Source organism: Larus michahellis, chromosome 2 (assembly GCF_964199755.1).
Source record: "Larus michahellis chromosome 2, bLarMic1.1, whole genome shotgun sequence".
NCBI lineage: Eukaryota > Metazoa > Chordata > Aves > Charadriiformes > Laridae > Larus > Larus michahellis.
In genome coordinates, this window is record NC_133897.1 from 48,596,168 (window position 1) to 48,618,586 (window position 22,419).

At 45.8% G+C, this 22,419-nt stretch overlaps 1 protein-coding gene across 3 annotated transcripts in view; it reads left to right on the forward strand.

Moving 5' to 3' along the window:
• Positions 1 to 22,419, forward strand: part of TMEM108 (transmembrane protein 108) — a 165,242-nt gene that overhangs the window by 127,424 nt on the left and 15,399 nt on the right. The window contains exon 1 of one of the 3 annotated variants that reach the window (XM_074575195.1): positions 19,806 to 20,144. The exons of the other annotated variants lie outside the window; for them this stretch is intronic. Within the exon in view, the coding sequence (XP_074431296.1) occupies positions 20,132 to 20,144 (13 nt within the window). The 5' untranslated portion in view covers positions 19,806 to 20,131. Of the gene's footprint in view, positions 1 to 19,805; positions 20,145 to 22,419 lie in introns of those variants that run through there. 3 annotated transcript variants of the gene reach the window in all.

Sequence of the window (22,419 nt, forward strand, 5' to 3'; positions counted from 1 at the left end):
GCCCCACTGCCTTTCTGAATTTCTTTGATATTCAGATTGACTCAGATATGCTCTCAGATCAAGCAGCGGAAAAAGCAGTAATTTAAGTCACAAAGGCCAATGCACATTATAAATACCAGATAGGCACTGGAGGTTTCTCTTCATATCTGCCTGCCTCCCCTCCAAACCATCACCAGAATGTTTTCAGGGTCTGATACCGCCTGCCTCCTCTATTTTTCCTGAATAAGGGAGAAAAATCCCCTGTGGGGAACCCAGAGACCCCAAAGCCTCTCGTCTCCTCTGATGTGCAGCACGTGCTGATCATGCAGGAAGGAGGGGAGGGAGCATTGCCGGGGGGGAAACTCCCGCTACGCCGCGCTCCTCGGGTGTAGGCAGCAAGCCTGTACCTTTATGAATTGGTGGCTTTCATCTGAAGAGGGGCTCGTTGCAACGTCCTTAATTGGATTTCTCTGAAGAGCTGTAGGTCCTAGATCATCGCCTGGAAGGGGAAGGTGGTAACAAACATGGACGTGCGACATATGGCGTTGCTTAAAGGGACGCAGGGCACTGGGTGTGCGACAGGGCTCCAGCCCGTCGGTGCCAGCGTTGTGTGACAGCTGTGGTGTGACAGTGGCGTTGCGCGGGGCCCACCTCAGCAACCGCGTCTCAGGCGCAGCAGGAGACCCGATTAAAAAGATGAGAAAACCGCCAGCCTTCCTGCAAAAACACAGCCTCCTGTGCGGCGGTTTGTCCAACCCCAAAGGGATGGCAGTGTCACTGGGGCAAATTGGTGCTGCCACTTCCCTGCCCTGTCTCTTGACCTTGCTAAAGTCATGCCCTCCATCTTTGGGCCGTGCAGGGCTCACCCCACTAACCCCAGTGCCTCCATGGGGCACGTGATGCGGATGCTGAGGGCACTGGCAGGTGGTCCCCCAGCAGCACCTGCTCATGGGGTAGGAGCCTGGTTTAGGGCTGCCCCAGGAAGCAAACAATTGATTGCTAATTAAACATGGTTTAGGCTGTGGTCACTACACCATTGCAGAGATGATTAAAAGAAAAATGCGTCGGCGTGTTCTCTGTTTAGAAAAAAAATGTTTTAACATCTCCATGTCCCACCATCTGTGGAGGTGGCGATGTTCTTTCAGTAGAGGCTTGTGACAACATGCAGTGGGCTCTCACTAAGCAAGAAGAGGCAGATACCAGGAAATTTTCCTGGTGGCCCGGAATTCCCCTGCAATTCCTGGGACGACCATATTTTGCTCCCACTGGAGTTGCTGTTGACTTCAAAGGAAGCAAAGAGACAAACTGGGGTTCTGCATGTACGAAAGGGCATTTTTGCTGGCACCGGCTTTCTCAGCATCTGAGAGGAGTCTTTGCACCAGGAGCGGATTATCTGACCTGTCTTTTTTTCTTTTCATTATTCCCTCTGCTGTGACTGTTAATTTTTTTAAGTAATTTTGTTCTTTTGCTTTCCCAATTCCACTTCAGATGCTTGATCCTGCCTAATACTTTCTCTCTGACCTCACAGTCTGTTGCCATGGAAATTCGGCTTTGTAACTTCGCTGATGGATTAGGGAGAAGACAAAAGATAGACTGGGTAGGAAATGAACCTTCGTTTGCTAAAAGACCAAGCCTGTGGTCATGGCTGTGCTGCTACCAAGCCTGAGGAAGCCACTAAAAACAAAGTCCCAACTCTGGATGTGCCACACGATGCCTGGGATCAGGCTCTGGCCTGGCTCGTGTGTGATGGCACCGGGAAAGGGGTATAACTGGCAGCCCAGTGCTGGAAGAGGGGGTTCAGCCTGTGCCTTTGCCCACCACGGGTGGGTCACGTCTCTGTGGTGAGCAGGTGGGCGTCAGAACTTCATCAGCGTACGGGCCCCTGCTGGGAGCCAGGGCTGCTCGGGCTCCAATGGTCTATACGGCTGCAAATTCAATCCTTGATTTACGCAAGCCAAAGCGCACAAGGCTCCCTGAAATACTTGCATTTCAGTAGAAGCTCTTAAGGAAATCCCACGAGAAAAAGTTCTCTATTAGCAAGGCGAGGCCATATGTCCATTTAATGTTTTGGCTGCTTATTGCACCTAATGTTTGCTGTAGAAAATTGTGAAGGGTATCCCTTGGCCTGCTTGCCCCCGAGGGATTACGTGATGATTTCGGTGGCTTTCCGAGAGGGTGGGTGAGAAGTGCTGCTGCCCCCACGCAGTGTGCTGTACGTGTTGCTGAGGGAGCATGGATCCTGCCAGGCACAGAGACGTGCACCACTTTGCTGATCAGCCCCTGAGATCCCCACAGCATCCAGGACGCTGTCTGACATTTGGGTAGAATCTGACGACTTGCAGCGTGTGCCCAGAGCACCGTATTGATGTCACTTTGCTGGATGTGGGCCAAGCCTCCAAAGGGCAGCGAGTTGGTTAACACGATAATCACGTTGCATCCTTGTCTCTGCGTATGACAGAGCTTTCCGTTCCTGTTCATGATGCTGCCACATTTTTCTCTGAGGGCAAATATGACTTGAGCACAGTGGCAGAAGGGAAAGAAACTAGTCAGCATTCATCAGGGGGAAAAAAAAGAGTCTGTGGTGGAAAACAGTAATACTAGTGATGATAAACATCAGGAGCAACTACCACCACTGCCGGGTCTGATAAAACTTTGAGGACTGAGAAGCCCAATAAGCAACGGGAGCGCTGGAAAATGAATAACCAGATGAGCATCAAGAAGCCTTGGGGTGGCAGGGACTCCCATGTCCAAGCCAGCAAAAAGAAGGGGGAGCTGCTGTATCCCCGAGAGGTGGTGCCTCCTCTCAGAGGAAAGATGAGAGCCACAACAGCTGGAGAAGGTGCAGCTGGCTGCAGGCAGTGTTTAACAGCTGGCTTAGCATCCAGCCCTACTGAAGGGCAGAGCGGTTCTCATGCCATGGGAGTTATCTGAGTTCCCAGCACAATTTCATCCTCTTGCCAAGGGATTAGAGCAGTGCGGGGCCACTGCCATTCTGTGGGGACAGAGTAGGGCCCTGATGCTTGTACAAAATGAGAGACCAACTAAGGGTTTTATCTAAAGCCACTTTAGATTGCTGGAAATCCCTCCACTGATGGGGGTGGCCTTGGGATCAGACCCTGAGTCTGCATCTTGCCTTGAACAAATCTGAATCTTTTTTAACGCGGGGTCATCCATGTTATCCTAAGAATTTGCCAGTATTCCCAGCCCTGAAATTACCTCCGCTTTCCTCCTGCCTGGCTATTTCCTTCCCCAGGATAACCTTATCACGGAGGTGTCACCAAGGTCCCTTTCCTCTGTGTTTCCTGCAGGCACGGAGGGACCGCTCTGCAGGAGTCTCCGGCTGCACCTGCTTCTCCTGGTTTTGCGTAGGCTGAATTTGGTGGTGCTGTTCTGAGTTCCTTGGGTCAAGGGCTGTTGGTTGCTACGTTCCAGTACTGGGCTTAGGCTCATGGAAACTTGCTCATGGCTGCTCTTTCCGATTTCTCGGTCACAGCTTGGCCCCATGAACAAGGCAAGCAGAGCACAGGGAAGTAAGAGGGCTGTGATGCACTCACCCTGTCCAATTTCTTCTTTATCGAACAGATGACATTAACCAGCAAATCTTCGCTATTGATGTTGTATTTTAATGGAGAGTATGGTAACATTGCTCGTGCAATACATTGCTCATGCCATACATTTCCCCTCATCAGGCTGAAATAGAAAACTGATTGATATGATCGGTATTTGACTGTCAAAGCTGAACCAGAAGCACTTTCAGCTCAGTAGCAGAGTCCTTTCTTAATGTAGCTATACAATACTTCAAAAATATTTGCAATGGATTTATTTCCAGTTGGATCTAAATCCTCCAGCAAACTCTAGATTTATTACCTCTATCATGTGTAAAATACCTTCTTTATACCTCACATCAGCTTCCTTTCAAACCAGACGGTACTTACAGTTTATGGCATACTACATTATAGTCATTTACCATCCCACATATTGTGTTCTTCCATGGCTTTAAATGTTAAAGGACACCTTTCTGCCCTATTTGAAAGAAGGGGGAGACAGAAAACCCATGTATTAGCAAAATTGCTGTCATTTATTTCATCACATCAAGGCAAGTATGGTTGGAATAACCAATCCATTATAAGAGAGGCAATACATCATTCATTATTTGCTGCTTGCTATGGCAAAGCCACTGGCTCAGCACATATAGACTTATGGATTTGGTATGTGGAAAGCCATAATGAATGTGCAGTTGTGATGAGCAAAATTAATGCTAATATTTACTGCTCTGCAGCGACTGCTATGTATCAACTGTTTTCCCCCTCCTTTCCTATTTGCCCCCCCTCTGTACATGCAGGGAAATGTTCCATCTATTTAATTTCCATCCCAGCTATCACTCAGTAGCAAGCTGGTCAGCTGGGGCTCCCACCCTTTAGCAGAACAGAAATAGAACAGAAACCTGAGGGAGGTTGGTTTGCCATGCCGCTGTGCGCTCGTGGCTTTGGCTGCTGTCGTGCCTGTGTGCGAGGGCAGCTGCAGAAAGATGCTGGCTGTGTACTTCTCTCTCCGCCAGATATTTTAATCAAAAATACATTGAATCAACTGGAGGATGTCTGGCTGTGCAAAGCAACAGTGAAATTTGGCACCAAATGTTTTGAACTGTTGTAACAACAAAATATACTGCCATATATATTATACTGTTTATTTCTATATCTAGACAGATACGAAACAGTATACATAGTAGGTAGGTAGGTAGATAGATGGACAGACAGACAGACAGATATGTTAGTATACCCTTAAAATGCCAGCTGGTTGCAGCATCCTGTAATAAGTCCCTTTATTTAAGCCCCTGCCCCATTCATTGCAGGGTCGGAGTGGGGCATAAGCAGGCTGGATCAGCTGTGTCCTGCCCTACTTTGGGCGTGAGGAGGCCAGAAAACCATGGGGACACAACAGACCCTGTATGTCCCCTCCCAGGAGTTGCAGGCAGCCCTTCTGCAGCTTCACAAGAAGGCTTCTTTAGCTGCTCCTGGAAAGGCAGGGGCGGGAAGGGCAGCAGGTCTGATGTCAAGGCTTGGGTGGCTTTCCTTGTGTGTCCTGATGTTCCTGTGCATGCAGCCTCTGAGGTTCCTTTTGAAGAAAAACAGAAATGCCCATGGGATGTCCAAGCCTAGCTCTTCACAGTCGCTTACCAATGCAACAGGGCATGCTTGAGATTTGGTGTTTGTAGTTTCTGGACTCATTAACTACATATTCAGGAAGTGAATCCATAAAAGAAATTAACCCCAAGCGATGCATTATTACTCCCTGCACTGCAGACATCATTCCTGAATTCTTATTTTTGCTGTATGGACAGCAAGAACACACTCCAGGACTGCTGAGTCCAGGCAAGGACATGCTGCTCCACATGGACATCCCAAGCAGTTGAGCCTGTGCTAAGTCACCTGCCCTTTGGAAAGTGTCACCTGTCACTAAGTGTAACTCATTTCATATGAAGTACAACTAAATCCTGCATATTCACTACTGGGATATATCACACAGCCCTGATGACCGCCTGTCTCTTCTGCCCCTTCCTGAAATCTATCTGATCTTTTTATTATTATTTAAAAAGAAAAAAAAAAAAAGACCTTCCTTATCCCCTGTTCTCTAAGTCCCTGGGCAAGATTATATCTGCTTTTTTTAAAAAAAATTGTTACTACTGTTGCATTATATCGTTATTTTCTTATTTTCAGGGTTTGTAATGTTTTTCTAATCAAATCACCCTGTTTTTCTGCATGCTGAGTTGCAAATGCTTTACAAATACCATTATTCTATTACTGTTAAATAGGAATGCTATATGTTCACTGAAAGTCTGAGTGGTAAAAGCCTCCTCTTAATTTGTCTCTCCACCTCTCAGCATTCCCACGTCAGCCACAGTAGCTAAATGGGAGTTGCATGCATGCACTTTGGGGAGCAAAGCCCCATAAATATGCATACCCTGTAACCCGTTTCTAACGAGGAGCGGCTTCGCTATTGCAGTTAATTTTCTCAAAACAGCCAAAAGATAATGGGCCCGACTCTGCTCTTGGCTCTGCCTCTGTAACTCCTGTGACTTCAGTGCATCGCGGCTGCCTCATGGAAAGGCAGATCCCACTCCTCCTTGCCTCTCGTTATGTCCTCATCATCATCAGAGCATCAGGGCAAGACTGAACCTGGCGGGGAATCCTGACGGTGTAGGAGGACGACGCAAGCTTTTTGTCATAGAAGCGTGAAGCAAAAATGGCAGAGCAGACAGCGGGCTCCTTGAGAAACTGCTGTCTTCTGCCCACAGTGCTTGCCCTTGATCACCAAAAAACCCCTGTGTTTCAGCATCTTGGCATCCCCTCTCTCTGGTGATCTAGATATGGGCATTCCTGTCTCAGTATTTCTATATTTGCCAGAAGAGCTTGATCAGGAGCAAAACAAGTCATTCGTGGCTCACTAGAGCGGTGAGTGGTTGCAGCTTTTGACAGCGTGACAACTGAGTAATAACACGTTTTCGCACGGTGGCCCCACGTGATGTCCTCGGTGGCTGCACGTTGTACTAGAGATTGCCTGTCCCAGGGAATGACATGTGAAACGGGGTAGTTACACAGTGTTTCATAACCACTGCCTTTGGCTAAGGATGTGCATGCAGTTAGGCTGGTCAGAAGGTTTTCAAGTGCAAATAATTTTTAGCAAAAAAGCGACAACTAGAACTAAAACAGCTTTTCTTGTCAGTCTGTTTCTTATATGCAACGAAGCAAGTTGTTTAAGCACCAAACTCAAATTCCTCCTTGAACCCTCCTTTATGAGCATTTGGAGATGGGGCTTTTGCTTCCAGTGGCTCAAATTTTTAAAAATCTACTTTGCTCATATCAAAGCTGCAGGAGACAACCATGAGTGCAAGTGCTCTTCGGAGAACGGATGGACGACTTACAGCATCCCTGCAACGCCTAACGCAGTGAGGACCCCTCATCCGATCGAGGTGTCTCAATATGAAAGCCATAAATATATCAGATGATGATAAAAACCCTGGGCAGGCTTTGCAAGCAGCAGCGTGGAGTTCTGGCTGCAGTCTGGGCTACGAGGCCAAACTTGAAAGATGGGGCTGCCAAAGCAGGCGGTGAGCAAAGATCTGGGTGAAGTCTTGCAGACATTCCCGATAGTCATCGTGGCAGGGTTCCCGTCTGCCAGACATAAGAAACAGATTAAAATTACCCTAAACAGCCTATTATTATCTGATGCTAAGAGCAAAAATGTCTCTTCTAGGAAAGAAGCAAGCCACAGTCCCACTCAGGAGCATGTAGGCTCTTACAGAGCTAATTTATGACAGAGGCGTGGGAATTGCTAATTGCTCCTGTGGAAACAAACTACTGTTATGGCTTCAGATCGATTTCTGTTTCCAGGCTTACCTCCATTTTCCACTTGTTCCTAATTTTCTCAAGAAAGTTCCTCGGGGGGTGGCAGTGTGTTTTTCAAGCTTGGCCTCAGCCTAAAGGTGAATATTTTGAGAACTCTCAGCAAAATCGGCCTGGCTGTTTTTATGATATGTGGGCGCGAAGAGAAACCAGCTATTCCTATTTGTTCCGGTTGCAGCTTCTCTGCCCTCATAACTCAAGAACAGCTGACGCTAGGAAATTTGAACTCGGCTTGTTTTATAGACCTCGGTGATGAAGGAGAAAACAGTTCATGTCTGAAGAAAATCAATTCAATATTTCTAGAGTTGGGAGCAATTAGAGTCGAAGGCCAAATTTTGCTTTGAAATACAGCAGCACAGCCCCACTGAAATGCCAGTCTGAGGGCAGAACTCATCTTGGCACATTTTGTACATATTCATGAAGAGGTTTTTTTTTTTTCCTAGAATGTTAAACAGAGGTCGAAGGGAGGAATCAGATTTATTCTGCACGAAAGGCCCAGTTCCAGCTCTGATGCCAATCCATGGGCTGAAGTATAAATAACGTGTATTCGGCATGGAGTAAATATCTCAGCCTCCAATGGGAGGTTTGTGCAATGATCAGAAATAGGATTTGGCCCTGTATAGCAATTAACCTTTGCAGATAAAATTATTTATTCTGGACATATTTCTTGTATGCATTATTGCTTGGTAAGAAAATATGCATTTTCTGCCATTTTGCATTCCTGTTTTTCTCTGTTCCTCTTTTTTCTACCTCTGTCTTTCTCCCCATTCCCTGTCTTAGGGCACCTCCTTTGTTCTTCCTTCTTCCTTTCCTTCCTTACAGCTATTGCCTAAGCCTGCTATCTGCGGGCGTCTCTCTAACATCTTTGCCATTTCATGGAGTGGTAGTTAAAGAGTTAATGCTGCCATTTAAGTGTCAGTTTTGGGTTTCAACTTGACCTGTTGGTGACAGTAGAGAGAGACAAACTTTCATTTTTTAGAAACCCAGAAGACAGGCATAGATTCCATCTCATCAAAATGTTGTAGGATCAGTCACGTAAAGCCATTGAGTGGGTTTGAGCCAGCCTTTGGCTTGGGTTTTTTTGTTGGGTGATTTTTGTTGGTTTTGTCAAGCTGAGCCCTTGCGTGAAATTCCACATAAAATTCCACCAAATCTGCCACTTCATCCTCAAATAAGCTGCTTGACCCAAGAAAAATCACTGTAAGCTGTAAATGGTTAAAGGGAGCAGACATGTTAAAACCCCTTAAACCCATGGCGTATTTACAGAAAGTGGATTTTTCCAGCCCCTGCCCATTATCAGATTGTCACGTGCTGTATCAGGCAAACTGCAGATGAAAAGCAGTTTTGGAATAGAGTCTTCCTACTCCTAAACCGCCACAAGAAGCCTTCCAAAATGGCCCAGCTATCCCCTGACATCTCTTGATGCAATTCTCTGCTTGGTCTGACAGCCATGTACCTCAGCAAGGTCCTCCGGGTCTAACTGAGGCCGGTGTGTCAGCCAGGGCTCTCATCCACTCCCTTCAAGATGATTTTACCTCTTGTGAATTGGAGTCAGAACACTGAGTCCTTATGCCTGAGCTGAGCTTCAGTTGTCATGACATACATTTAGAGTTAAGCAAATGCGATTGTGGCTTCACTTCGCATGAGCAGGCATCCTTCTAAATGGATTTTATCTTCATAAGCTGTATGCTGCGCATACACGTTAGGAGATTTTGCCATATGTCAAGATGATGCCTCCATACAAGACGATTTTGCCCACGGTCTGTAACGGAGACTAACAAGAAGCCTTGCAAGTCTGGATTTATATCTCCTTTCCCAGTGGAGACCACACTGTGTGGACACTTCAGACCACCTTAGCATGATCTATCTGATCCACGGTGCTGTCTTTCTTGGGCAGCCTGCGTAGTTTTTCCTAACTTCCGACAAATGAAAGACCTTGATGTATTTTCTGGAAGAGGAGCCTAGACCTAAGCTATAAAGGATTGCATTTTTTCCCTAATCTGTTTATTGATAAAAAGATGAACAAAAAAGAAACATGAAAAATATGTATGTATGTTAGAAATAACACTGATCTGCCCAGCCTTACTCCCCCACAACTGCTGCTATAGCGTGCCTGTGCCTGTGGGTACACAGAAGGGATGGCTTGTCAATCCAGAGATTTCATCTTTGGACAAGAAGACTCTTCAGCATAATCACACACGCATCACGGAAAGGCATGTAAATGTACACCACCAGGCGTCTGCTAGGAATGGATTTGCATAACTGCCATCAGCAACTCTTATTCTGTGGAGGGGGAGTTTGATCATATTCATGCCTGTGAATGAATGAACGGGTGATTCATTTTTTTTATACGGAGATTACAATTGGTTATTTTGTCCCGCCATCTAAAAATATTATTCCGTTTCTCCCTTCCCCTTCTGTCCTCCCTTTCCTCCTCCCCTTTGCAATCAGCGTGTTTGTTTAAGGCTAGTAGCTCAACAGCGCTGTCTCAGGAGGGAGGTGTAGGGAGAAGCACACATTGACATGATCCTGTTAATGAACTGTGCCACGGTGATGAGGCTGGAGCTTTGGAGGGCTTTTAGTGTGTTGTAAAAACGTCATGGAAAGGATAGAGTGCGCTTGGCCTTGCACCTTTCTAGGTTCAGAGCCAGCCCCAGGATGGCTCCAAGTTGGCAGTGATTTTGGGGTTTCAGTAGGGCCAGACAACTCACGTGAGCTGAGGGTCTGGTCCGTTCCTCTGAAGTGCCTACAAGATGGTCAAAACTGTGTATTGCCTGGGCCAGGAACTGAAAACGAAGGGGTAGGTGGGGCTTGCTCACCCCACAAGTCCTACTGCGGGAAAAGCCAAACGAACCTCTTCGATCCATCCATCCATCCATCCATCCATCTTCCATCCAGCTGGGAAGCTGTAATCCACTGGCTTTTTACCTCCATCTTTTGTGGAAAAGCTAACGCCCTTTAGAGTTAGAAAGCCTCTGTGGAATCACACCGGAGACGTTTTAGCCTGTTGTAGAAAAAGATTGGAGACTTTAGTAAAACTTAAAGGATTTTAAAGAACAATTTTTACAGCAACCTGCTGGCTTCATCCCTGCTAAGATTTCCCTGTGATTTTTCTCCCAGGCTCCCGTATAGGCTGCATGGCAGCAAGTAGGAAAACCCTGTTGCTATGTGCATCTGACGCCCGGCCCCAGAGCTTGTGATGCCCTCTCTTTCTCATTAGACTGTTGTTGTTCTGGAGCCACAAAGGGAGCAAGATTTAAAATGTTTCCCTTTCAAGCAGCAGCGAAGCAGAGCATCTCTCTGTGAAGTGACTCAGCCTGCCCTTGGGCACGTCTCTTTTGCTGCCGTTCCAGAAAACAAGAGGCAGAGCTTTCCCGTTGCACCCTTTCCCCTTCATCCCGGTCCCTGCCCCACACTCGCGTCAAGGTCTATGATAGGCAGCGAGATAGAGCTGTTAAGATAACTCAGTGCTACACAGACAGTTCTCTTGCATCAGAAGGGTCTTGTTGAGGGAGGGCGTGCTCTCCCTGCCCCTCCAGAGCCACTCTATGGGTGACTGGGCAATAAAGAATCAGTGAAATCTCCCCCTCAGATTAAAGCTTGGCGTCACTTGGTTTGCTTTCCAACAATTCCGCATAACGTTTCATTTCAAAAAATAAATATTTCTTTTTGTTTTCAGGGATTGTTTTTAAAATAACTCGTAAGAATTCTTGTCATCATATTGACTTTTTAATTATGGTGAAAGGGTGTTTGTGTCCAGCTGCTCCCGAGACCCCAGTGAGCCAGCAGAGAGGAGCACTTCCTCGGCTTCATTTCAGGGCTGAGCCTTACATTGCTCCTTCTCCTCCTGTCTTCTGGACATATCACATCTGGACTGACTCCAAACCTGAAAAGTTTTATCCCAGTTAAGTAATTATTGTGACAGTTATGCGTCTTAAAACCACAGGCTTATTGGGGAACTATAATTTTGGTCGGTGCCTTAAGTACGAGATATTCCACGTACATTTTTAACATGTGCCAAAGATTTTACATATAAAAAGAGAGAAAGTTTGGAAACAGCACTGGATAAGTTAGGTAATATGATGTAATTTCAAGGAATAAGTCTGGATATTTTTTTCCCCCTACATGGTGTGTGCCACGTAGCTTGGAAGATCGGTTCCTTGGACACATGCATGGTAGCTAGATGACTTTCCAAGAGACATGCTGAACAAACGAAGTAGCCAAGCCTGAGCCCAGTGTGAAGAGTTATACAGCCTTTGACTCCGGTTAGTTACTGAACGCCAAGATGAATCTGACTGTAGAAATTAAAAATGTGTCAGGAAAAAAATCTGTGAAGCGCCCAAGGCGTTGCTGATAAATATGAAACATTTGTGTCTTGCTAAATGTATTTTTTTCATAATTACCAGTATATGGATTTGTATTGTTCAAAGCCCTAACAGTGAATCTCCTGTGATGGATGCACAATAAAACAGGACTAATTGGAAGCATTAATTTAGACAGAGGCAGAAGCTGACATGGAGCTCTGAGTAAGAGGTGCTTTATATTGCCATAGCGAGTACAAAGTGTTTACCTGCAATTTGCAAGCTCAGATCACTCCACCTTCCCAAACAAGTTATTACAAATGGTTGCTGTGTTATTTTTTTCCTCATTTTGTTTTACTTCTCTCCGGATAAATATCTTGGACCCAAGGTCATCTTAAGGAAATAGTTGTAATGCAATAGAAACCTTGCTGTAGGTGCTGCTGTGTTTCTGGCAGCGCAATTGACAGTGAATGAGCACGCAGGAGCACCTCCCAGCAGGGACGCTTCGGAATAAATATACACTAAATAGGCACGTCGGAATGGGAGAGTAATGTGTCTGCATAAAGAGCTGCATGCTGTACGTCCCCGCAAAAATCTTCAGTGGTTTAGGCCTGTAACAGCAGAGGTACGTCTTGATTTTGCTGCTCCCTCTGCTTTGTCTGCCTGCTCCCACCCCAGTCCCGGTTGAGTGAAGCATTGATCGTGCGTGACGTGACGCTGCTGGCACGTGGGTGATGCCACCGATGTCAGATGGAAGCGGCTCTTGCTCCAGTGTCTCGCTGAGGCAGCGCCTAAAACAAGAAGTAGTCGAATTCTGACTGCATCAAAATGAAACCTGAGGCAGGTCTCTCGTTATCTTGGGCATTTCAGCCACTGAGCTTGGTTCATGCCAGGTAACTTGTTTTTAGTTACTGTATACAAGTTACTGTTTGTGAATAATCTCGAGCCAAGCAGCTGTTTTCCACATCTTTGGTATGCAAGTACTTGAGTTTTATTTAAATCTCCTATTTGACTGAAACACTCATTTCCAACAAACCAGGTAAAGGGGGGAATTAAGCACCCAAGCAGTGGTTGTGCTGAGCTCTCGTGGTGGCTTCAGGTGGCTCACCCAGCACCCAGACTTGAAGGGAGCAAAAGATGCGTCTCTGTCTCCACTGCTTTGACTATTCCTTCCAGTTCTTAATTGCCATTAATCTTCAGGTTATTTCTTACCTCTCATTTGGTCATTGGTCTTCAGCTCCCAACCGTGTTTTACTTCTGCTGGTTCCTTTAGTGTTTCCTGTGTTCTCCTCTCAGAGTCATTTGTATGCTGAGTAATCTTAGTAATTGCAGAGGAGTTATCCTGGATTTACACCGGTGCGGCAGAAGCCACCATATGTCCCAGTGGACTTTTCCTGACACTGCTATCAGTGGTCCTGGAATTGGTCCCTAAAGCAAAGCCTTCCCGTTATTTATTTCCATCCAGTCCTTTCAACTCTTATTGAATAAGGCTGAAACTCAGCACTTTGTCTTAAAATTATGTCCTTAGTATAATGCTTCTTGATATTCCTTCCTCTCAGTGTCCTGACCTTTACTAAGGCTGTTGCTAATATATTCTCTTAGCCATGGTAGTTAATGTTAACACAAAGACTAATGTTCTCCTGCAGCTTTAACGCTGATATGCCACACTTAGTGCTCTGTCTCCAAACAAAATTGCTTTCCGATATTGCACTTTACTGTGGGAATAATTTTACTGCTTGGGTACAATGACAGCTGAGAATGCTTAAAAAGAGAGAGAGAAAAGGGAAAATGTAATAAGGCAGAAGTGCGACAAGAAGACACTTATGTCAGCCTTATCATTGCATTTCATGGGAGCGTAACATCTGACTGCCACATGGCTCTGCCAGCATCTGTCTGTGGAGGACCCAGAGTGGTTTTTAATTGTAGTTCATTCAAAGTGCTTGAACAGAAAGTTCTTCATTTGTCATTAGCTCTGCTGGGCCCTATTTTCAAGGTTCTGTTTTGTATATTAATAAATTAAGTCCAGACTGAGGAAAGCCTGATTCAGAGCAGCGTAAGCAGTAAAAACATGTTATTAGCTATTTCAGAGATGAATTTTTCTTTCCAAATGTACCACTGGGTACGTATGCGCTTGCATCGTTTCTGAGGAAACAGCCCACAGCTGTGTTTGAAGTTTGTTGCCGATGCATCAGGAATTCTCAAGCCCTCCCCAGGATCCAGGCAGTCACATGGATTAAGGGCAGTGCAGTGAAGCCAGGTGCTACCACAGAAGCAGGCACTGAAACTACCAAAAATCGAATGTTCCCGTTACACAGCTGGCATTTCTGCACTTTCACCAGAGAAAAAATCAATAGCCTTGAAGAGCAGAGCAGTCGGATCACAGGGCGAGAGACACACCACGCAGCAAAGCGTTAGGACAGGCACTTCAGGACGCTGCTCCTGAGATGCTTTCTCAGCACGGGACACCCAGGCTGGATGTTTACTGTAAAAGGCAGAGGTGTCTGAGCACTTGGTGGTCTCGGCAGCCATCCGGGGCTGCTGTGCAGCATCGCACAGCCGCTGTGCTCTTGCAGGGGAGAGGTAGGAGAAGAGCCGCTCTCTGGTTTGCCTGCTGACTCAAGCCCCCATCAGCAGTAGCTGAAGAGTAAGTACTGTGCTTTGGGAACTATGTAATAGCCTGCCTGAAATAAAATGAGGCTCCCAGTGTAGTTGCTGGAGGGGGAAGGAGAGAGATAAGATGTCCACGTCATATTGCCAACAACATAACTGGTATTAACGAAAGAGAAGTCAAGGATGAATGAACATCGAGGCTGAGCTAACTTTCACATCAAGAGAAGATCCCTGAAGGGCTGTGTGCTGACAGGGCAACATGGGAAAGCTAGTACGGTTAATCCCTTCACAAGGGCTGCTCTGTGAATAATCAGAAGTTGTTAGGGTTGTCAGACCAATTTCCTTCCAAAATAAAATTAAGTGTGGAGGTGATGACATTTCAGGAATGGGAGAAGTAGATTCTCTCCTGAGTAGAGGCACTTTCAGCCAGAAAGGAGAGACAAATATCTTACTTGTAAAGTACTGTGCGAATAATGCTGCTGTAGGGTTTATGCTTATTATTATTACTGTTATTCCACACAGCAATTCTATGTTGATGGTGCATATGACGGTGCCAGCCTGTCATGTTTAAGGTGGGGTGTAACTCTCATGACCTGAGTCTGCTATGAACACTTAAACCACTGAATGTAAATGATGTTTCGGATATGCAGTGTGTTCCTATGAAAAGACAAGACCAACTCATGTTCAAGTAACAATCAGAAGTAGCACATACATATTGGTAGTGGAAGTTATATTTTTTTAAAATACAAATGTGCATGTAAAAAGAGACCATCCACACAGAAAGGTGAAACGTTGTACCTTGTTGTGTAACTGCATTCGTGCTGAATAGGAAATATGAATTGCAGAAATGAATGAACTGCAGAGCTGATGGAGCATATTTTTATAAAGTGAGATGCTTTTCCTTACTTCATATGTATTTCCACTTGAATTACTGATCCCCTGACTAATCAAGTACGCTGTATCACCATGTCGTCTCACCCTTATGTTCTTTGTGTATGATACTGCATATCTGCACCTCTTGAATCTAATTCAGGAGCAATAACACTGAGTGAAATATAAGCAGCAGAGTCCTGCTCTTATTAGCAGAAATTATATGCGGCTACCGCTCTGACCTTACTTAGAAGAACATACGATTTACTACACCAAGTTGGACCATTGTTCCTTCCAGACCAATACCCAGCTTCAAAGGATGGCAAAAATCCATATCTCGATACCTGTGCAATCTTGCAATTCACCTAATGGAGCAAAAAAACCTTCCTTCATCTCTGCAGTGAGCAGCTGATATTTTCAAGAAGGGAATTTGATCTTTCCCTTTTATCTTTATACATCCTAATGCTATGTGCACCCCTGACACCCTTGAGTCTCAGGCCTGCACCTCCATGCGTGGCAGGCTGTGGAGGGGCTTCGCTGACCCCCTGGGGCCATCAGCAGACCTTGTAGAGCAGCTCCCAGAGCACCCGTGTAGCTCAGTGGAGCTGGGCCATGGTGAACATCCAGGTTACTCTGAAATCAGCCTCAGCTGAAGCCAGGTTCAGCTCCAGACAGTTAAGAGGCGGTATAAACTTTATTTCCAAAAGCCAGAAGGCGGCTGTTGCCAGTTTGTAGGAAGGGTGAACATAAGTCAAAAGTAAGAGCTCACTTCTTTCCCTAGCAACCTTACATCCACTCCAGAGGCTTTGCTAGCCCTGTATAATCCAGCAAGTAATAAGAGCAGCCCGTTACAGCCTTTCTGGCTGATTTATGTATTACCTTATGTCCTCGGGCTGTGCTCATGGGAGAAAATCTGGACATGGAAACTCTCACTACCTGTTATAGCCTGGGAAATTATTCCCATTCAAATCTGACCCTTTTTCCCCAAAAACCACTAGCCAGTCCCCCATACTGGAAATACTGACTCCCTTGATCCTGAACTGATTTGCTTCTCACTTGTCCAAATGATAAAGTGGGATCGTGAACAACTGCACAAGCCCCTTAACAAATCATTTACTCACTCTGAGGCACAGTATCCCTTTGCCTTAAACTGGGCAATGGTCAAAAATCAGAGTAAAGCTTTCCTGCAGGTAAATATAATAGTTAATTGTGTGCTACCTGCTCACATAACAAATCAGTGCAAGCTCCTCATTACAAGCTCTCATTTGAGATCAAGCACAAGGATAACCAGGCACTTCAAGGTAATAATGTGTTTGAAGGGGGCATAAGTAATAAATCATCCAAATTACTTTCAGTGAACAGATGAAATGACTGAAATGCCTTCAGGGTTTGTGGAAGTTAGTCAGCCTGTGCATAACTATAACATCCCTTCTGGCTGCAGTATCGACATTTCTCTGTACCTGCAGCTGGAGAATTTAAGCATAGCTTTTGCAAGTAGAGAAAAAAAGGTCTGCGTCGTCGAAGCAGAGGGATCCATGAGTAGGGAGCTCTGCTCTGCCTCCTCGCCAGTCGTCATACAGTGTGTTACAATATTTGAAATCAGCCATGGATCAGAAGTCACTGGGAAAGGCAGACAGAGGGATAGACAACCTGGTCCTATAAATGTTCCCTTAAAAAAGACAAGCTAAAAATGACTGTGCTGTAATGAAGGAGTATCCCGGGTCTAGAATAAGCGTCCTTGATTGATAGGTAAGTTGCTGTAAATTACCTAGAGCTGGAGGCTTAGTCCTGAAGAAATTAGGTTTGGAAAAGACATGTCATCCGGTGCTGGAATCAAAAGCCTCTGACTTGGTTACCTCCAACTAAAAGTGGGAGGATTTTGAAAGGAGTGTAGCAGGTCTAGGAGCTGTGTTTTTTGGAAAAAGGCTTATGCATGAAGAAGTGGCGCCTACTTCCTCATGCTACCTGCTGCTTTCCAGTTCAGCAGGCGCCAGACGTCTTGCCTTGCAGGGGTCAGGCGCAGCTGATGGGTACGTCCTGTCTCCTTGAGAGGCAGTAGCTCCTAGCTTCAGCTGAGTTAGTGCTTGCCCACTTACCCTCTAATATGGGAAAGAAAAATGCTTCCTAATGCATCACCATGGAAAGGCTGCTCTAGTCCACTCTTCATGCCAGTGAAGTGTTGCGCTCTCAGCCTTGTTTTCTGGTCTTCAGTAGAAACTGGTTCTGAATGTCCAAAGCAGTGGGATTTCTGCTCCTGGGAAGTATCGCAGTAGAGAGACTACATTTCACCTTTTCAAACATCACTTTTATTTATCCCTTTGTTGTACTAAACAAATCCTCAGTTTGCTTTATGATGATGCCATCTAAATAGAAAGAGGGATACGGGGTGGGATTCATCTCACCTAATTTTCATCCCCTGAAAGCTGGACATCTAGTTAAGCTCATCATCCTCTCTGTGACCTCTTTTGCTAACGGCAAGAGAGGAGCCTCCCTGGGGTACTAGTGAACCTGTGGATGGGGTGAACTGCCTGCCAGAGCCACAGCTACCTTCAACTAGGCAGGTAGCTTTTACATATCTGAAGTTACTCGCTGTTTTGAGGGGTTGTCAGAAACGTTTTTAAGATGGCTTTGAATCCTCCTTTCCCTCTTCTTGTTGCTGCTTGTGAAATGGATACCCTTGCTTGAGTCAGCATCCGTGGCACCAGCTACATCCTCTCTTTGGCAGGATCGTATTTTAAGCTTTCCATCAGAGGCCACAGCTATTTGTGTCATTGTCAAAACTCTTCAAAAGGTCCGGTGACATTGATGGTAGGTCTCTTAGAAGCCAAAGGTTCTGCAGTAACATAAATAGGATCAGCAGCAGTAAGTGCAGGTGAAAGAAAAGCCAGCTGCACATCCTTTCTGTCTCCCTTGGCAACAGCATCCTGCCAACAAAAACTGCTGCCAAGTAAAGGCTGGAAAGGAAGGGATGTGCATTTGCAAAGCTGGGGCTGGACAAGCTTTGTGTGAGGGGGGAGCTGTCAAACCAAGGATCGCTCGTCTGCTTTTAAAATTCTTCTTGGTTTGTTCCATGTGTTTTTGGACAAGGGAATGCGCAGAACCTCTGTCCTTATGAGGAGTTTTCATCTGAAATTCCAAATGACGGTCTTGGCAATTTTGAGCCATATGTTTCCATCCCTAACAGCACACAGGGAAGAAGTCTGTGGTGAGTTACTACTTACAGATGTGGCAAATCCTCCAGCAAAGGTTAAAATACGTGGCATGGTTCTCTTGTTACGCCAGCTGCAGCTTCGTGCTAAATCATTGTTTCATCAGCAAGCTCTTAATCAGCCCTGAGTTCTAGAAACTGCTAAACAAGCTGATATTTGTAAGGACCAATTTGTTTTATAATGCACTGAATATCTTTATTTAGAAAAACCTTCAGACTGGAAACAGTAAGGGTGAAAAGTGAACTGCAAATGGTAGCGAGAAAAGGAGCATCAGCACAAGAGCACAAAAATGCAAAGCAGATCTAAGATTATGATTTGTACTCTGTCTTTCCATGTCCTCCATGAAATGAACATGGCTGTGAAAACAGAGTTTTTGTAACTATGGGCAAAATACCATTATGGTATAATATATGCCCCTGTCTAGCCTTCCTGATAGGGACATCAGTCCCCAAAAATCAGCACTGGGATCACTGTAGGAGGCCCCGTAGCTGCTAGTGCTGCCAAATCTCAAACCTATTGTCACAACATCATTCCTTTCTGATTTGGCCGTGGCATCAAAGAAGTCTGGCTGCAACATGCTTGTATCCAAGGCCTGAGAAAGGATGATCTTCTCACCTGGCATGATAAAAGAGAAGAAGGAAGTGGCTTTTCTCTCTAGCAAAATATTGGGAATGAATTTTTTGAGGAGCCCGTATAACAAACTGGTCAGGCTGTCGTAGCACCCCTGGATACAACAGGGGCTCTGAATCACAGACTGAGTATTGGGGATTGCCCTCTGGCTGCTGGGGGATTCCCACACCGCTCTCAAGAAGCCCACAACTTGTTGCTCTCTTACCATATCCCCGTGCCTTTTGAGGGATTGGTAGTTGGCTGCACAGGGCACATTTTTGTGCTCTTCGGGCAGTGTGTTCTTCCAGACATTGAGCTGTGCCAGAGAGAAAGAGAGAAACGGGAAAAAAAAAAAAAAAAAAAGAAAGGGAAGAAGGGAGGCAGGATTACGTCTTTAGGAATCACAGGAACTGTGGACTTCTTTATGGTTACAAAGTTGAAATTGCCTGTTCACCACTGAGGAGTGAAGAAATAAAATACAAGAACATACATTTCCATGTCAGGGAAGCAGAAGGAGCGAAGAAGATCGCTATTTCATTCCCCATATATTCCTCTGACAGAAATATTAATATCATTAGAGATAATTGAATGAAGTGGAAAGTCTGGCGGAGGTACAGAAGCAGGAGGTAGATCTGTAAAATCCATCCACACACAGAGAAAGCCAAACGCTGCGCTGGAGGGAGGGCACTCCGCCTTGAAACAGGGGCTGAACAGCCTCACAAGGACATGCAGCTGGGGTGCTTGTTGCTGTTTTGTTCCCAGCAAACGAGAACTGCCAGCAGTCCTCTGGCATCTGAATAGACCCGTGTCAGACAAACTGTATCTGGACTTGATGGGAAACCAAGCTGGAATACCAAGCAGCCCTTCGATCTGCTGGCAGAGAGGAGGACTGGCTCAGTAAGTAATCTTGCCTTGCAGTTGCAAAGGTACTCCATAAAGGAGCGAGCCCTCTCGCTGCACAGCCCTGCAAGACACGCCTGCCTGGGCTGTCTCTGTCCTCATTCCTCCAAACCGGTTCCAACAATAACAGCAACTCCTGCGTGCAGCTGCCTCGTTAGGGGGAAGATGTATTTTTCCGTTCTCTACTGAGGGATGAAGCTTCCAAATCTGTGTGATGTGAGCAGGTGAGGATGTCTGCTGACAAGTCCAAATGATATTTTCAGGTAAGTGATTACCTTGAACAAGCAGCTAGAGTCAGGCTCTTTCTTTTTATTCCCCTCCTCTCAGTAATTACTGTTGTCCTAGATCGTCAGTAAGCCTTTTCACGAGGTTCAACAGCTCGGATGCCTGGATGTATTTGGCTGAATAGGGGATCTGAGGAATTTCTAAAGCACCTATTCCCATAGTGTCTGCGAGTCTCTCGTGCAGTGTGAGAGTGAATCGGGAGCTGCCTGCTCTGTGACTACATGACACTGTCCTATTTGTATCGCCCATTGTTTAACTCCCTGCAGGACCAGAAACGAATTTGGATTTACAGTCTCTCTCTCTCAAAGTCTGTGGTGGAAGTGCATCTAACAATGGTGTTCTGCAATGTTTTTATATCATTAAAGAACCGGGACGTCTTGCCACATGAAAACTGTAGCTACCGTTACTGCTGTTGCACGGGGAATGTCGGGGAGTACCGCTTAATTTGTGTTTGTACATGTGATTTCCAGAGCTGCTGCTGATGCTGGTTTATGTTACTGCAGTGTTACTCCGTGTGGCTGATCGCCCTGTCTAATACTTACAAGGGAAAACAGACAGTAACTTGTAAGTTAATATCTGGGAGTTCTGGCATGACAGCCACTGATAGACAGGCAGGGAAGAGGAATTTTCTGTGCAGACTAACCTACTTTTTCTTCCCTCGGTTCCGCCACCAATCATGGGGATGAAATTGGCTTAACTCTTTGTTTGTAGAAAGGCTGCTTTATTGTGAATGAAAAATCATATGGCTTTGACAGATTACAAAGAAATGACCATAACAAAAGCAATAATACGTACTTTCTGCACAGTTTCCACCTATTAAAGATTCATTCCGCTCCCTGTAACGTTTTAAGGTTTGCTGAGAGACACAGGAGAAGTTAATAGTGTCGTGGAGAAAGCCTTCGTTACAACAATAACATTGCTGTTGCTTTGAACAGGTTTTGCACAACCTTCTCTCGCTATGAGTAAGTCCAGACTGTTGGAAGCACGGGGAGGCTTCAGCATCCTGTACGCTGCCCACGTGCACCCAAGCCTTGGGTCTGGAGATAATGGGTCCTTTGTGGAGCGGCTCCCTTTGCTTCCCTTGCCCACGGCAGTTGGAAATAATGAGTCCGGCAGTAGGTCTCTACACAAAAAGCTCTTCCTGACTTCCTAGAGCAAAAATGTTTGCCAAGTACTGCTCAGGGTGGCTCTGTTTGTCTTGCTGCGAGGTCCGAGGTAGCAGAGGCCAGGAAGGGTCAAACGCCAGACTGAGCTCGTTGTGCGTGTTCATTTGCTGTAGAAAATGTGAATGTGCAGCTCAAAAGTTTCCACTCTACTGCTGGCAATCCGAAGCCCGCTAAAATCACTGGGAACCTTTCCACAGGCGTTAGATGAGGAGTTACGTAAGTTGGTGTTGTTTAAAGGGGGTGCCCTGGGGAGGCTGAACGCGTGAGCTGACTCAACAGCTTCGTGCTTGCTCTGCCGTGCCATCCAAAAAGGCTGTTCTCGAAGTGCCCATGAAGTGTCCCGTGCAGCATTAAGCCGTATTAACTCCTAAATGAAGCCTTTTAATGTTGTCCTGTGCCGGGACAGCGGCTCCTAGAGGGGGCTTCCAAGGTCCTGAGATAAAACAGTCAGAGGACATCAGCTGCTGGGGCCCAAATAGCTCTGGTTTTCTGGTTTGGAGGGAGGCAGTTCTGCCTCCTGCCTGCAAATAACGAGGTCATGAGGAAGTTCACAAACGATTCTCAGAGGCGGGACTTTGGGTAGACTCCCTGAGGGTTCATAGTCTGGGAAAGCACAATATTCCTAACCCCCCACTTCCCTGAGACTTGCTGAGGACATCAACCACAGTCTTTTAAAACATTGCTGTAAAGGAACTCCTTCATTTTCTTCAGGTACAAAACCATACGCACCATTTCTGGACTCCTGTGAGTGTACAATGGGAAGAAGCGCTGCAGGGAGATCCTGTTGGGATTTGAACCGTTTCCCCATGTTGTTAGGAAGGAGTTTTTATGGCAAAATGCACATCGGCATCCTCTGTGTACACTCTGCCGTCACTCTGCTGTGCTTCAGCCTTGAGTCAATTCATTTTGTACTTAGCATTCCCTTCTTGGTGCAGTATGCAAGACCACAGGATGACACAGTTTACACAACAGAGACGTCAGGTCAAGCGGCCGCCTCATTACGGTTGAATGGTTTTAATGTAGTCATAAAATTAGACTCCAAAAGTGGGAATTTGACACACTGCATTTAAAAGCCAAACCAGTTTGA